The sequence below is a fragment of the Papio anubis genome, chromosome 7, assembly GCF_008728515.1.
Source record: "Papio anubis isolate 15944 chromosome 7, Panubis1.0, whole genome shotgun sequence".
Classification (NCBI taxonomy): domain Eukaryota; kingdom Metazoa; phylum Chordata; class Mammalia; order Primates; family Cercopithecidae; genus Papio; species Papio anubis.
In genome coordinates this window covers 110,487,778-110,504,054 of record NC_044982.1, presented here as the reverse complement: position 1 = coordinate 110,504,054, position 16,277 = coordinate 110,487,778, and the positions used below count along the sequence as shown (strand labels likewise).

General features: G+C 39.1%; 1 protein-coding gene across 3 annotated transcripts in view; it reads left to right on the top strand.

The window, feature by feature from the left end:
* CHRNA5 (cholinergic receptor nicotinic alpha 5 subunit) overlaps positions 1–16,275 on the top strand; it is a 29,245-nt gene extending 12,970 nt beyond the window's left edge. The window contains exons 2-6 of one of the 3 annotated variants that reach the window (XM_021940804.2): positions 2,801–2,952; positions 6,867–6,911; positions 8,658–8,767; positions 10,175–11,006; positions 14,078–16,275. In XM_021940804.2, the coding sequence (XP_021796496.1) occupies positions 6,885–6,911; positions 8,658–8,767; positions 10,175–11,006; positions 14,078–14,239 (1,131 nt within the window). In that variant the 5' untranslated portion in view covers positions 2,801–2,952; positions 6,867–6,884 and the 3' untranslated portion in view covers positions 14,240–16,275. Of the gene's footprint in view, positions 1–2,800; positions 2,953–4,485; positions 5,135–6,866; positions 6,912–8,657; positions 8,768–10,174; positions 11,007–14,077 lie in introns of those variants that run through there. The other 2 variants (XM_021940803.2, XM_021940802.2) reach the window with 2 other exon arrangements.
* The last annotated feature ends 2 nt before the right edge of the window (positions 16,276–16,277 follow it).

The window sequence follows — 16,277 nt, the reverse complement described above, 5'->3', positions numbered from 1 at the left end:
AGAAGAGGAGAAATGGTTCAATAATGCTATTTTAACTTGAAGCTCTAAAATTAATGGCTTTTAAACAATAAGAATGACTCTAGTGTATAATTTTCTAAATGAGTCTGAATATCTTCAATGCTGTGCATTTCAGCATAATGAGATTTACAGGTGTCACCACACAAACTCCATAGTATTTGAAGATTAAACTAAGTATCTTAAACTAGTTACTGCCCGGCGCAGTGGCTCATGCCTGTAATCCCAGCACTTTGGGAGGCTGAGGCGGGTGGAACACCTAAGGTCAGGAGTTCAAGACCAGCCTGACCAGTATGGTGAAACCCATCTCTACTAAAAATACAAAAATTAGCCAGGCATGGTGGAGTGCACCTGTGGTCCCCGCTACTCGGGAGGCTGAGACAGAGAATCACTTGAACCCGGGAGGTGGAGGTTGCAGTGAGCCGAGATCACACCACTGCACTCCAGACTGGGCGACAGAGCGAGATTCCATCTCAAGATAAATAAATACAAAATAAAATAAATATTTTTAAAAAATTAAACTAGTTATTCAGGGAAGCAGGACACAAACTCTTGAGGAGTAGGTTATTTATGAAGAACTAGGCAGCAAAGGAGAACTGGGAAATAGGTTTCCTTGAGCTAGAGTACCCGGGTATTCGTTCATATCTCTGCGTGGAAAACATGGTCTGTCATCATAAAGAGAAGATTTTGTGAAAGTGTTAATTTCTCTCCAACCATTTCTTTTAGGTTGGAGAAGAACCATCACTAGCTACTGTAATCCTTGTGCATATATTTGCTGATTAATAAGCCAGTGACATTTTTGTTTCAAGTAAAAGTGTTTTTTTTCATAATATCATTAGTTTTAAGTAAATGTCATGCTTGCATTTTATACATTTCACCTTTCCTTAAGTGATCCCAGGCCAGACAACACTGAAAACTCATTTCTTCAGAGAGGCTTATTCGAGCTCTATAGGAGTATAAACATAACTATGATCCCCAAATCTAACCAGTCTTTGGCCATGGTATCCAAAACATTTTATATTTTGACTTTTTTTTTTTTTTTTAACAACTTAGGTCCTAAAATATATTTTTTTGGAAGAAAAAAGTTTATTTTAGTATATTTAATGGCACATGTTTCCTGATTTTTGAAGAGGAATTCCTCCTCTTCATTTTACATTGGGCCTTGTGAATTATTTAGCCAACCATGTTCACATTCACACACAAGCATACATACGTACATACATTTATTTATTTGTTTTTTGAGACAGAGTCTCGCTCTGTTGGCCACGCAGAGTGCAGTGGCATACTGTAGGCTCACTGCAACCTCTGTCTCCCGGACTCAACCTATTCTCCTGCCTCAGCCTCCTGAGTAGCTGAGATTACAGGCGTGTGCTGCCATGCCTGACTAATTTTTGTGTTTTTAGTAGAGACAGAGTTTCACCATGTTGGCCAGATTGGTCTCAAACTCCTTACCTCAGGTAATCTGTCTGCCTCGGCTTCCCAGAATGCTGGGATTACAGACATGAGCCACCGCCTATTTATTTTCTTACTGATCTTGAAATAAACCTTTCTTGACTCTTTATCCTCAGTATCCCTATATCAGCGTAACTTTTGAAAGAGGTCATTCCTGTGTTTGCACTCTGTATTAAACATACTCCAAGTCATCTCTCTTCTCTTCCCGTAGATGGCGTTTGTTAGATTCACCGTCTGCCTCACTGTTGCTAATCTAGCACTCAGTTCTCAGCTGCCTCTCCATGGCTCATGAGTAGCATCCACAGATTGGGAGGCTCAACCCTTCTTGCTACATTTTCTTCATTTAGCTTCTAGGACAGCATGCTGTCTGCTATCTTTGAGTTCTTCCTTCCTTATTCCCTAAAAAGCAGTTTTATACAAATGTTTTATACAAATATAACAATATATTATACAAATATAGTAGCAAAGTATGTCAAAGCTAAATAAGTCACTCAATATTTATATATTTCATATTAAGATTATGCCAATAAGGTCAGGCACAGTGGCTCACATCTGTGATCCCAGCACTGTGGGAGGCCGAGGTGGGCAGATCACCGAAGGTCGGGAGTTCAAGACCAGCCTGGCCAACATGGTGGAACCCCGTCTCTACTGAAAATACAAAAGTTAGCCCGGCATGGTGTTGGATACCTGTAGTCCCAGCAACTCGGGAGGCTAAGGTGGGAGAATTGCCTGAATCCCAGTGGCAGAGGTGGTGATGAGCCAAGATTGCACCACTGCACTCCAGCCTGGGAGACCAGGTGGGACTCCGTCTCAAAAAAAAAAGGCTATGCAAATTAAAGCAATTTTAACATTTATAATTGATAAATGAACTTTGCTTTAGTGTATCTGTTTTCTAGGTTTAGAATTTCAAGATAACTCCTGCCGCCCTGGCAATTTAAAAGCTTTTATTATTTAGATTTGAAATTATTCTGTATTGAGTACTGAATGTTTCTTAAGGAACTCAGCATATTCCATAGTCAGTATAATTTAAGACATATCTGAGCCAGAGAGTCCCTTATTCAATCAGAAATACTTATATTAATACTTCATTTTAAAGGCTGCATTAATAATAGCCTAAGTTGTAGTTTGGTTCATTATTAATAATGCTGAACTTTTTTTTTCCTATTTTTTTTTTTTTTGGAGACAGTCTCTCTCTGTGGCCCAGGTTGGAGTGCAGTGGCCCGATCTTGGCTCATGGCAACCTTTGCCTCCTGGGTTTGAACTTTTGTTTGAAAGTATAGGGATCTGGTGGGAGAGAAGCCAGTACATTAACTTTTAGAAATTTGTTATACAGGATTATCTGAACCTTCTTCTATTGCAAAACATGAAGATAGTTTGCTTAAGGATTTATTTCAAGACTACGAAAGATGGGTTCGTCCTGTGGAACACCTGAATGACAAAATAAAAATAAAGTTTGGACTTGCAATATCTCAATTGGTGGATGTGGTAGGTGTGCGTATCCTTCTATACTCAATTTCTCACAGATTTAGTGAGAGCCTGGTGTGTGGCCAGGCACTGTGCTAGGCACCAAGGATTACAAAGGTGATTGAGGCAGTCCTTTGCCTGAAGGAACTCACCAAGGAAAAGTAATGATTGTGTCACATACATGATAACACACTGTGTTTATATATTTTATAGTTTAGAAACTGTTTATCTCAATTTGGTAATTGTAAGTCTATCTTTAACAAATTCAAAGATCTAAAACATTGTATATTCCTTAAATGTGTTAAAAATAGGTTCAAAAAGTTTAAGAGTAACTTGTTAGCTTGAAAGTAGGGAAAAGAAAAAAAAATTTTTTATGTTTAAGAGAAAAAGTCCAAAAATAGAGTGGTAGATTCTTAGGACCTAAAAGTATCATAAGAGATCATTATCTTGGGCTCACACTTAAAACATTTCAGAAATTTTTCCATGTGACATTCATCAGTAGGATAAGTTCCCTTGATAAATTGTTCTTATTGCCAAGGGATTCTATCTATTTAAACTAAAACATTCATGCTAATTTTTAAACTAGTTTCTTCTTGTTCTGAACGTGTAAATCAATAATTATTTCCCTGTTGTGTTCCCAGAATAACCAAGTATATGTATACATATATATATATGTATGTTTTAAAATAACATTTATAGATGTGCTTTGTGTTCTGATTACAGAAGCAATGGGTGATTTTTGTAGAGAATTTGGAAAGGGCAAAAAATTACAAATGAGAAGTTAAAAATTGACTGTAATCGTACTACCCAGAGATGACTAATATTAATAATTAGTTGTGTTTCTTGCCAGACTTTCTTTGTGTGTATGTTACAAAATTGTAATAATATTTTAGAAATAATTTGATTACTGCTTTTTCTCTACTATGACATAATGAACATTTTCCTATGTCATTACATGCTCTTCAAATGTAATTTTTAATGGTTACATATTTCATCTATAATTTATTTAAGCATTCTCCCATTTTGAACAGAAACTTGTTTCCAATTTTTCTTCTTATAATTAACAACGATGAATATATTTGTATACAAATGCCTGAACATCTCCTTTCCTTAAGAAAGGCAGTTAGTGAACCAAAGGATATACCTTTTTCAAAGTCTATAGCTATGTCATCTAACTGCTTCCAGAAAGGTTAATGAATATATATGGACTGTGCACTCAACCTTTGGCTAGTCAATATGGGGAGATTTTAAATGAAAATAGGAAAGTGGAAAAGTAAGGTGGTGGCCAGGCACGGTGGCTCACACCTGTAATCCCAGCACTTTTAGAAGCCAAGGCGGGTGGATCACTTGAGGTTGGGAGTTTGAGACCAGCCTGGCCAATATAACAAAACCAGATTTCTACCAAAAATACAAAAATTAGCTGGGTGGTGGTCCGTGCCTGTAATCCCAGCTATTCAGGAGGCCGAGACAAGAGAATCGTTTAAACCCCGGGAGGCAGAGGTTGCAGTGAGCTGAGATTGTGCCACTGCACTCCAACCTGGGCAACAGAGCACGACTCTGTCTCAAAAAACAAACAAACAAACAAACAAACAAAAAAAGGAAAATAAAAGTAAGGTGGGTGGGGCTTGCTCTCAAAGATCTTTCTGGTTGAGGTCATTGGCACACAACTGGTGTAGAAAACTGTAGCACTAACTCATGATACCAGAAAGAGCTGGGAATTCAGATCTTGATGAATGACCTTATCAAAGAAGGTAGGGTAGATGAGGTGGCAGCTGAGCTGACTTTGTGGGAAGTGTAGGGTTTGACATGGCAGAGAGGAAAAGTATTTAAGTACAAAGGAACAATATAATCGTAGGTATGTATGATAACTGAGCCTTGCTGTACAGCTGTTTAGATCAAAAGATGAATGTTGGGAGCCCTGGCATACAGGAGTGGTCTGACTGGATGGTGGAGAAGATGAGGAGGATCCCTGCATGCCACTTTGTCTTTGCTCCTGCCATGTTTACTTCTTGGGAGAGCTTTCCAACCGGCACTAGCCATTTATTATTCAAGGCCAAATTCATTTGTCAGACCCTTTGTGAAATCTTTCCAGACTGCATAAGACAGCCTCTTCTGTGTTCAAACTTTTTTTTTTGCACTTTAATAGGGTGCCCGTTACACTCACTGGTACTCATGTGCTCTGGCATTTCATCTTCAAAACTGGGTGAGCTTTATTCCTTGTATCTGTCCTAGAGCCTAGTACCGTATCTGGTACATAGTAAATGCTGAATGAGTGAGAGACCTGATAGGCAACAGACATGATCAAAGCAGTACTTTCAGAAGATCAGTAAAACAGTAATGTACATGATTTTGAGGAGTGAAAGAGAGACTAGAAGATGAGAGGCAAGTTAGAAGACCACACAGAAGGAGCAGGACTTGACCACTGAATATGGAGGGAGGCATCACATTTTGAAGCCTAGGTGATTAGAGTGGAAGAGTAACACATTTGAAAAATACTGTTGGCCGGGCGTGGTGGCTCACCCCTGTAATCCCAGCACTTTGGGAGGCTGAGGTGGGCAGATCACGAGGTCAGGAGATCGAGACCATCCTGGCTAACATGGTGAAACCCTGTCTCTACTAAAAAATACAAAAAAATTAACCAGGCATGGTGGCAGGTGCCTGTAGTCCCAGCTACTCGGGAGGCTGAGGCAGGAGAATGGCATGAACCCGGGAGGTGGAGCTTGCAGTGAGCTGAGATCATGCCACTGCACTCCAGCCTGGGTGACAGAGTGAGACTCCATCTCAAGAAAAAAAAAAAAAGAAAAAGAATCTTCATTGTTATGGGAGTAGGGCAGAGAAGATGATGAGTTTGATTGTGGTTTGAGGTGTTAATTCCAAAGAAAATGTTCACTAGCTTTTGGGAAGTCAAGACTGGCTCTGAGATGACAGATGAGAACAAGGATGTCCATCTGGAATTGCTGGCTTGGAGGTGACTGTTGAAAACTTCGATGAGTTTTTTTGTTTTTGTTTTTGCCCTTGCCTCTCACCTCCCACTTTGATGAGTTTTTAAAGTTAGTGGGAAGAGCAGGAACCTGATCCTTGAGGAACATTTGTAGAAAGTGGTAGAAGGAAGGGCTAATCAAGCAGAGAAGTTGGAGAAGGGTTGCTTCTTGAGAGAAGAGCCCAGAAAATGAAATGTCAGTGACTATGAACATGGAAGAGGACTGGAGTCAGGGGAGATGAAGGGTGAGGGCCCTGGAGATGGAGAATGGAAAATTCACTGAATTGTGTCTGAGCTATTTTAGGTTCCTTTTATCGCTAAGCTCCCTGGAATCATATTTGGCGGATTCCTACCTTATTTCCCACATATTCTGTCTTTTTTTTTTTTTTAATCTCATTTTTGGCTTGTTTTGATTTTAAAGATACAATCTTTTTATACATATGATTACCCCTGAAACTCTTCTGCTATGCTTACACTTGTAGTTAACATTTTTCCATTTATTAGTGGTTTCCTCCTGGGGATCATCCTACATTTGTCTGTCTGCATTTTAACACCTCTGAAATCATGATGTGTCTTATAATTCATGGCAGCTTGAAATTCATTGATAGCTTTTTTTTCTCCTCTTAGTGCTAAGCACATAAAATAATACTGTGCTTATATCTTAGACTGCATCTTAAATTTGAGGAAATATAGTAGTTGAGATGATTAATGTTAAATGCAAAAATGCCAAAGGTATCTTTTAGTGTAGTTTATCTGAAATAGAGAGTATGTTGAAAGGAATAATGGGAAATTAGGCTGGAAGAAAGATCCTAGCTTTCTAGAGAACCAGACTGATGAATGAAATGTGGGTACTATGTGCAGAAGAGTGTTTATATAACAATGTGAAATTTATTATTTAAAGAATTATTGTTTCTGTAATTGAAATCAACCTTATTTAAATTTTTGCTTTTTAAAGGATGAGAAAAATCAGTTAATGACAACAAACGTCTGGTTGAAACAGGTATGTATAAAATTCAAGCAGGCACCCAATTAGTGACTGAGACACCTGTTTTTATTATATGTCTTGTAGCAGAAATACAAGAGGATGTGTATTTGTGAATATGAATGAATACGTGAATATATGGCCTTGGTGGATTGGCAGGATACAGAAAGATGAGGGTAGATGGAGTTCTTGTATTTATTCAGCTAGTATTTTTGGAGTGCCTATTATGTGCCAGACAGTGTTATGTGGAAACAGCAGTAAACAAAACAGACAAAAAACCCTGTGGTATTAGTCTGTCTTCACCCTGCTATAAGGACATACCCAAGGCTGGGTAATTTATAAAGGGAAGAGGTTTAATGGATTCATAGTTCAGCATGGCTGGGGAGGCTTCACAATGATGGTGGAAGGCGAAGGAGGAGCAAAGGCATGTCTTACGTGGCAGCCGGCAAGAGAGCGTGTGCAGGGGAACTGCCCTTTATAAAACCATCAGATCTCATGAGACTTATTCACTATCACAAGAACAGCACAGGAAAAACCGTCTCCCTTGATTCAGTTACCTTTCACTGGGTCCCTCCTACAACATGTGGGGATTATGGGAGCTACAATTCAAGATGAGATTTGGGTGGGGACACAGCCAAACTACATCACCTGCCCTCATGGAACTTCATTCTAGTGGGGGAAAAATAACAAGTAAGTTGTATAGTACCTTAGAAACTGATAAGCTTGGGGAAAAACACACTGGAAAAGAAGATAGGGAATATTGGTGGGGGGGATGTACTTATAAAAATGGTGGTCAGAGAAAACAGCATTGAGAAGACAATGTCTGAACAAAGTCTTGGCGGAGAGGAAGCAAGCCATGTGTATATCTGGGGAGGAGTGTTCCAGGCAGCAGGACCTGCAAGTGCAAAGGTTTCTGAGGCTGGTGTGTGCCTAGTGTGTTTAAGCAGTTGCAAAGAGGCTGGTGTGGCTAGTGGTGAGAGAACCACTGGGGAGAGGGGGTGTAGGAGATGGGGTCAGATAAGCAAGAAGAGGCTGGTGGAGTAGCAGCTGCTTATAGTCCACTGCAAGGATTCTGACTCTCTGAGGTGGAAATGGGCAAGAATGAAATGAATTTTTTTTTTTTTTGTAAATAGTCCCTTTTATATAAAGGACTTTTGTTTTTTTCTGGGCCACCATGCATATATCCTAACTGCTGTTGAATGCTTCCTTTTGTTTTCCTTTATCCCTAATTTTTATACCTACTATTTGTTTCCTAACCCCAAACTCCTGAAAGGCATATATGCTTTTCTCAGGCTGCAGCTCCTAACTTGATCACAGAATTGTAACTGCATGGAGGGTAGGGCAAGGTATTGAAATATGCAGAATGTGCAATAAATCCAACTCCCTTTTGCATGGACCAGAACAGCCAAATTGGGTGACAATACATCTGGAAAAAAGAATGTTTCCCTTGAACCTGGGTATTAAGTGCATGTGGCTTCAAGTACTGGATGTAGTCAGTCAGTTGATGGGAGAAGAGCTGCTGAGCAGAGCCATGAACACATCTAGCTCTGGTTCTCACCTGTGTCTCACAGGGACCATGGTGAGAACCACCACACAAGGGGACGGGTTATCTGGTGCCCATAATAAGAAAGATAGGGAAGTGTTCTCTATTTGGGGTAGAGGTGATCTCATGTCTAAAATTTCTGGTGTGACGAAAAAGTATAGTATTCACTGTTTTTGACTATTAGTTTTATTGAAATTGAGGCAGATTTCTTTGTTTTAAAGGAATGGATAGATGTAAAATTAAGATGGAACCCTGATGACTATGGTGGAATAAAAGTTATACGTGTTCCTTCAGACTCTGTGTGGACACCAGATATCGTTTTGTTTGATAAGTAAGTTGTATTCTAAATATAGTTTCATATTTCCAAAAGAAAACATTTGTGTTTCTATTAGGCACTAATAATTTTTCTCCCTTTTGAAAATTGTTTAGGTATAAAAATCAAATGACATGACTGCATGTATTGGGTGTGATTACATGTTTTATAGATGAGGAAACAGAGGCTTAGGGTGGTGGTTCATAGAGCTATCACGTGGCAGATCACAGAGCTATCACATGGCAGGGTAGGGGGGTCACACCAGGGGGACTGATACTTCCATTTACCCTTTGATTTACTAGACTATATATTTGGCGGACTTCCAGATTTTTTAAATATGTTTTTTACATCGTTGAGGTCATATTTTATGTTGAATTGTACATCCTTCTAATTGCGTTTAAATACTGTATTGTCATTTTCCCACAATGAAGAATGCTGGGTTAATTATTAATTCATCTTCAGAGGCATCCTACCTAGGTGTGTTTTGAGGATTTTTTTTTTTTTTTTTAAACTTAGGGGAGAGGATAATTCTGGCTACCAGTTTTATTTTTTTCTAAGACCACTCCTGGGCAAATCTGGGAATTTGTGCTTATCTTAAAGCACTTTATCTAATTTGAAAGAAGGCCATTTGGCATGAGGACAGGGCAACTGCTATGCAAAAATATCTTTAATCTTTTGACACCTTTTACCTCCATGCTGCTTAAGAAGTGAACAAAGCTTGTAAGGACACATGATGCAGCTTCCTGGAGCATCATTTTATTTTCAGTAATTGGAAACATTTGTATATTAAACATGGATATATTACAGAATAGTGTGCAAAAGCCACATTAATTTGAAGACAAAGAGCAACATTTTAAAGAAATCTTACGTTGGTGGTGTGCTTTCCTGCTAGACTTTTCTAGTATATGAATTCACTTGGTGGGAGAGCTTGAGAGGCACAGCTGCTTTTCAGGGTCATGCCCAGCTTGGTGTTGATGGTCTTTCCCCATCAAGTAAAAAACGGCCAGTATTTGTGATGAAGGAAGAAGAGCACTGTGCAGGGAGTCTAGGAATGTGGATTCAGGTTCTGGCTGTATGCGTGCCCATTGTGTAAACAGCCTGAGTCTGTTTTGTGTGTAAGGTGAGGTCTTTTCAATCATTAGAATCTCAGGCTTCTGTGAAATAGAGATTTGTCAGTTCTGGAGTAGATGCAGAAGAAGGGGTTCAGTTCTCATAGAGTTAGATATTTAAGGAATATATTCCTGGAACAGGAGTATCTGTGTAGCAGATATTCTGTGTAGCAGGTATATCTTATCTGAAGTATAGTAATTTAAAAATTATTTCATGCAATCAGTGATAGGCCTGCATTTATATTAGGCTTATATTAATACAATGCATGTGCATTGTTTAATTTCTGCATTGTTATTGTCTATGTGTGTATTTTAGTGCAGATGGACGTTTTCAAGGGACCAGTACGAAAACAGTCGTCAGGTACAATGGCACCGTCACCTGGACTCCACCAGCAAACTACAAAAGTTCCTGTACCATAGATGTCACGTTTTTCCCATTTGACCTGCAGAACTGTTCCATGAAATTTGGTTCTTGGACTTACGATGGATCACAGGTTGATATAATTCTAGAGGACCAAGATGTAGACAAGAGAGATTTTTTCGATAATGGAGAATGGGAAATTGTGAGTGCAACGGGGAGCAAAGGAAACAGAACCGACAGCTGTTGCTGGTATCCATATGTCACTTACTCATTTGTAATCAAGCGCCTGCCTCTCTTTTATACCTTGTTCCTTATAATACCCTGTATTGGGCTATCATTTTTAACTGTACTTGTCTTCTATCTTCCTTCAAATGAAGGTGAAAAGATTTGTCTCTGCACTTCAGTACTTGTGTCTTTGACTGTCTTCCTTCTGGTTATTGAAGAGATCATACCCTCATCTTCAAAAGTCATACCTCTGATTGGAGAGTATCTGGTATTTACCATGATTTTTGTGACACTGTCAATTATGGTAACCGTCTTCGCTATCAACATTCATCATCGTGCTTCCTCAACACATAATGCCATGGCGCCTTGGGTCCGCAAGATATTTCTTCACAAGCTTCCCAAACTGCTTTGCATGAGAAGTCATGTAGATAGGTACTTCACTCAGAAAGAGGAAACTGAGAGTGGTAGTGGACCAGAATCTTCTAGAAACACATTGGAAACTGCGCTCGATTCTATTCGCTACATTACAAGACACATCATGAAGGAAAATGATGTCCGTGAGGTCTGTGATGTGTATTTACAAACGCAGATCTGCTTCCATTCTAAGTTCAGAAGTTACTTTCATTAATTTTGGCAGAGTAAACAGCATGACCCTTAAGTAAGACTAAGCATAGATTGAGGGCCAGAATGGTTGACATAATTTTCTTTTTCTTTTTTTTTTTTTTTGAGACAGAGTCTCGCGCTGTGTCACCCAGGCTGGAGTGCAGTGGCGCGATCTCGGCTCACTGCAAGCTCCGCCTCTCAGGTTCACGCCATTCTCCTGCCTCAGCCTCCGAGTAGCTGGGACTACAGGCGCCCGCCACCACGCCCGGCTAGTTTTTTGTATTTTTAGTAGAGACGGGGTTTCACCATGTTAGCCAGGATGGTCTCGATCTCCTGACTTCGTGATCCACCCGCCTCGGCCTCCCAAAGTGCTGGGATTACAGGCTTGAGCCACCGCGCCCGGCCGACATAATTTTCTATAAAAGATCTTTACTAAGGCTTGTTTCAGTTAAAACACCTGCAAAATGGGGCATCTACACAAATCGCACTTCTCCACTTCCGCCATCAGCATCTTGGATAACTCGAAAGAAAATTTAGTGTTATATATTCTAAGGAATAATAATCCTGCCATATTTCTTGGCTCTGACATGATGAATTTTTTTAATTTCTTGGGGTGAGGGCAGAGGGTGAACTGTTTTAATTTTGTCTTTAGTAACTTTGTTTCTAAATTGTGACAATCTGAAGGCAGAACTCGATTATAACAGTTAATGGAGTTATCAAAAGTTATTTTAGGCTGGGCGCAGCGTCTTCACGCCTGTAATCCCAGCACTTTGGGAAGCTGAGGCGGGTGGATCATTTGAGGTCAGGAGTTCGAGATCAGCCTGGCCAACATGGTGAAACCCCGTCTCTACTAAAAATACAAAAATTAGCCGGGTATGGTGGCACATGCCTGTAGTCCCAGCTACTCGGGAGGCTGAGGCAGGAGAATCGCTTGAACCTGGGAGGCGGAGGTTGCAGTGAGCCGAGATCACACCATTGCACTCCAGCCTGGGCGACAGAGCAAGACTCTATCTCAAAAAAAAAAAAAAAAAAAAAAGTTATTATAAAGAATGAGCCTAATGTGGAATTTATAAATATAGCCAATATATTTTTCTAAAACAAATCTTTTTGTTCATTTATAAGAGAATGTTAGGGAAATTAAGAGAAGTAAGGTGTTCTTTTGTGTTGTTATATATCAGAGGATTCATTGAAACTTAGTGTTTACTGTGCTTAATTTGCCTAAAATCAAAAATTTGCTTAAAACTTTTTTTATAGAAAAATTGCTCTGTCTCCTTAAGGTTAATATTTAAAATTCAAGAATTGAACATGAATACATTTTAATTTTACTAATGTGATCACATTGGCCTGCATTTTCTTTCAAAATGTGTAAGATTTCAGTTTTGTCACGGTTATTTCTTCTATTGTGTATTATTTTAAATCTATGACTATAGTAATATTTTCATAATTGAATGCACATTAAAATTATGTGAATTATAATTTGTAGAGCTATTTTAAATGGAAAATCTTCCATCAGGTATGAGGAGACAGAATAAATCTGGCAAAATAATAGCCTTTACCCCAAAAGGGACATTTGATGTATATTTTTTGAAAACATTTTTTCATATTTGAATGATTTAATTTTAATAAGACTTTCCTTCCTTATTTATTAATTTCAATAGGTTTTTGGGGAGCATGTGTTTGGTCACATGCATAAGTTCTTTCATGCTGATTTCTGAGACTTTGGGCAACCAACATAAAAACTTTTTAATGCTTGTGGGTTTGTAAAGTATCTGTTTGGTGGTAGCATAATTAAATTAGTTTGTAAGGTTTGGAGCTATCAATGGAGTTTTCAAAAGTACATTATATTTATTAGATAATGGTTTAGACTGAGATGGAATTTAATAAATGTCTGCAAAGTATTGTGCAAAAAGGCCATGGCTCATACTACTAGGATCGGGGAGGTTGGCTTTATTTTCAGAGGAAAACTTAGAAGCAGAGGTGGCCAGGTGCGGTGGCTCATGCCCTGTAATCCCAGCACTTTGGGAGGCCAAGGCAGGTGGATGATGAGGTCAGAAGTTTGAGACCAGCCTGCCAATACGGTGAAACCCTGTCTCTACTAAAAATAGAAAAATTAGCTGGGTGTGGTGGTGTGCGCCTGTAGTCCCAGCCACTTGGGAGGCTGAGGCAGGAGAATCACTTAAACTTGGGAGGCAGAGGTTGCAGTGAGCTGAGATTGCGCCACTGCACTCCAGCCTGGGGGACGGAGTGAGACTCCGTCTCAAAATAAAAGCAGCAGAGAAGTAACAGAGTGTTTACGATGCCCTAAATTCTAAATTATCCTACACCTTGGAGGCATAGTTCCTATAGAGGAACTATATAGACACCATCCTTCATAGAGGCTCAGGGCCAGGGAAGCCCCTGGTCAAGGAAATGGCCTGGTAGAAAGGGCTGCTCAGTGGCTGGGCTCATCCTTCTCTTTCCTTGTGGTGGCTCTGAGCTGTTCAGCCAGCTCCCTACTAAAGCTGGCTCCAGGGAGGGCCGTTCTGTGCTCATGAAATTAGACTGAAGTGGTCCCTAGGGAATCCAAAAATAAATAAAGTGTGTATGTGGGGAAGATGAACAGCTTTCTAACACGTATTATTCTGAACCAACTTTTAATTTGGCATGAAATTAATCTCAGGCTAGAGTCTCTCAAAATATTAAAATAAGTAAACACTGCTGGGCAAGAATAAATAGCAAGAATAACTACATAGTAAGAATAACTTTTAGTTTATTGTAAAATATCCAAGTAGTCTATTTTAATCTATCAAAGTAAACCACTTGTAATATAAGTTGATGTGTAAATGAACATATTTTGTAGTGTCTTTTAAAGCTTATAACAGACCATCAGGCTAGTGTCTGTCCCTGAGCTGAGTATAGGGTCAGTTACTGTTTACAGGCAGCAACGGGAGGCAGAAATTGATTTGGCTTCTAACTCAGTGTGTTTGTTATATGTTAAAATATGTACACAATTTACAATTATTTAATGCACTTTTATTTTTTTCATCACAGGTTGTTGAAGATTGGAAATTCATAGCCCAGGTTCTTGATCGGATGTTTCTGTGGACTTTTCTTTTCGTTTCAATTGTTGGATCTCTTGGGCTTTTTGTTCCTGTTATTTATAAATGGGCAAATATATTGATACCAGTTCATATTGGGAATGCAAATAAGTGAAGCCTCCCAAGGGACCGAAGTATACCTTTAGTTAACACACATATATCTTATGGCACTTAAAAAATTATGAAAATGTAAGTTATGTGTTAAATTTGGTGCAAGCTTTAACAGACTAACAGTTGCTAACCTCAACTTATGTTAACAGATGATCCATTTGAACAGTTGGCTGTATGACTGAAGTAGTAACTGATGAGATAACATTTGATCCTCTAAAAATAGCAGCAAAATATTATCTGAACTGTACTAGTGAAAAATCTAGTGTTTGTATCCTGGCAAATAATACTAATTTATAATCCACAGTAAAGTTCATCCTTTGTGCTAGAGAATTCCGGTTGTATTTGAAGACTGATTTTAAAACTTTTCTGCATCTGGTAAAGGTATATAAACTTTCCTGTACTCACTGAGTAACAGCTAATCTTTAATATATTATACTGCTGTATTTCAAAAGCTGACTACTTGATATAATTACTTAATGTGATGCTTGATATAATAATTACTTAATGTGGCCGGGCACGGTGGCTCACACCTGTAATCCCAGCAGTTTGGGAGGCCAAGGCAGGCGGATCACCTGAGGTCGGGAGTTCAAGACCAGCCTGACCAACATGGAGAAACCCTGTCTCTATTAAAAATATAAAATTAGCTGGGGTGGTGGTGCACACCTGTAATCCCAGCTATTTGGGAGGCTGAGGCAGGGGAATCGCTTGAACCCAGGTGGTGGTTGCGGTGAGCTGAGATCACGCCATTGCACTCCAGCCTGGGCAACAAGAGCGAAACTCTGTCTCAAATAATAATAACAACAACAACAACAACTTAATGTGATGCTGCTTTTTCATAACCAACGTTTTTAAAATAAATGAAAAACAGGAATTGGGAACTCCTTTAAGGCTTACTTTATTCTTTAGATGCTTAAACTTAATAATTATTGTGTTAACTATTTCTGTAGCTTACCTTCCACTGTAAAGTCATATAGTAGACAACTCCTGTGGACACGCAGTAGTATATCCTTAACATTAATTTCAATCCTGTTGTCCACATTTCCCACAATTAATAGAACCATCTTCTATGTAAATTGTGGTAGTATCTCTTTATCCTTGATCTTAGAATAGTCAGTCCACTACAATCACATGAACCCCATTTAAAAAACATATTTAGGGCCGGGGGCAGTGGCTCACATCTGTAGTCCAAGCACTTTGGGAGGCCGAGGCGGGTGGATCACTTGAGGTTAGGAGTTTGAGACTAGCCTGGCCAACATGGTGAAGCCCCGTCTCTACTAAAAATACAAAAGATTAGTTGGGCATGGTAGTAGGTGCCTGTAGTCCCAGCTACTCAAGAGGCTGAGGCAGGAGAATCGCTTGAACCTGGGAGGTGGAGGTTGCAGTGAGCCGAGACTGCACCATTGCACTCCAGCCTGGGCAACAAGAGCGAAACTCTGTCTCAAAAAATAAATAATAAAAAACACATTTAGGTCTAACTCATTCTGTGAGAAAAGTCTTCTAATATTAAAAATAGTATTCTAATTTGGTATAAGCACACTGTTATATACTTGTAATATTTCAACTTTCTCTCTTCATTGTAATTACAATAATAGAATCTTAGAGTTGCAAGGGCCTTTAGATGTAATCAATCTTAGTCTATTAGTACAGCATAAATGATTTAGTACAGTATAATGTATCAAGGATAAAACAGTTACATTTCATCTCTAAAGGTCACCACTTCAGGTGTGACCAGGTAGCAAACACTGACAAAAACCCTGCGTTCAATTTAGGACTCTTAGCTGTTGAGATCACAAACACCTCATTTATTTATAATAAGTAACCTATCTAAGTTCAAGCTAATGCTCTTTGGAAGACAGAGCAGACCCTGTCTAATTTGCATTTAATTGTAGGCAGGTGTTTAATGCCATTTAATGAGTGAAAGCCTGGTGTGATGAATTTAAACTGCCTGTTAGCTACCTTAGCTTGTATACATCCCTGATCTCTCTTATACTGCCATTACTGTTACTTACGATTTTTATATATAAATAAATTTTGTTGACATC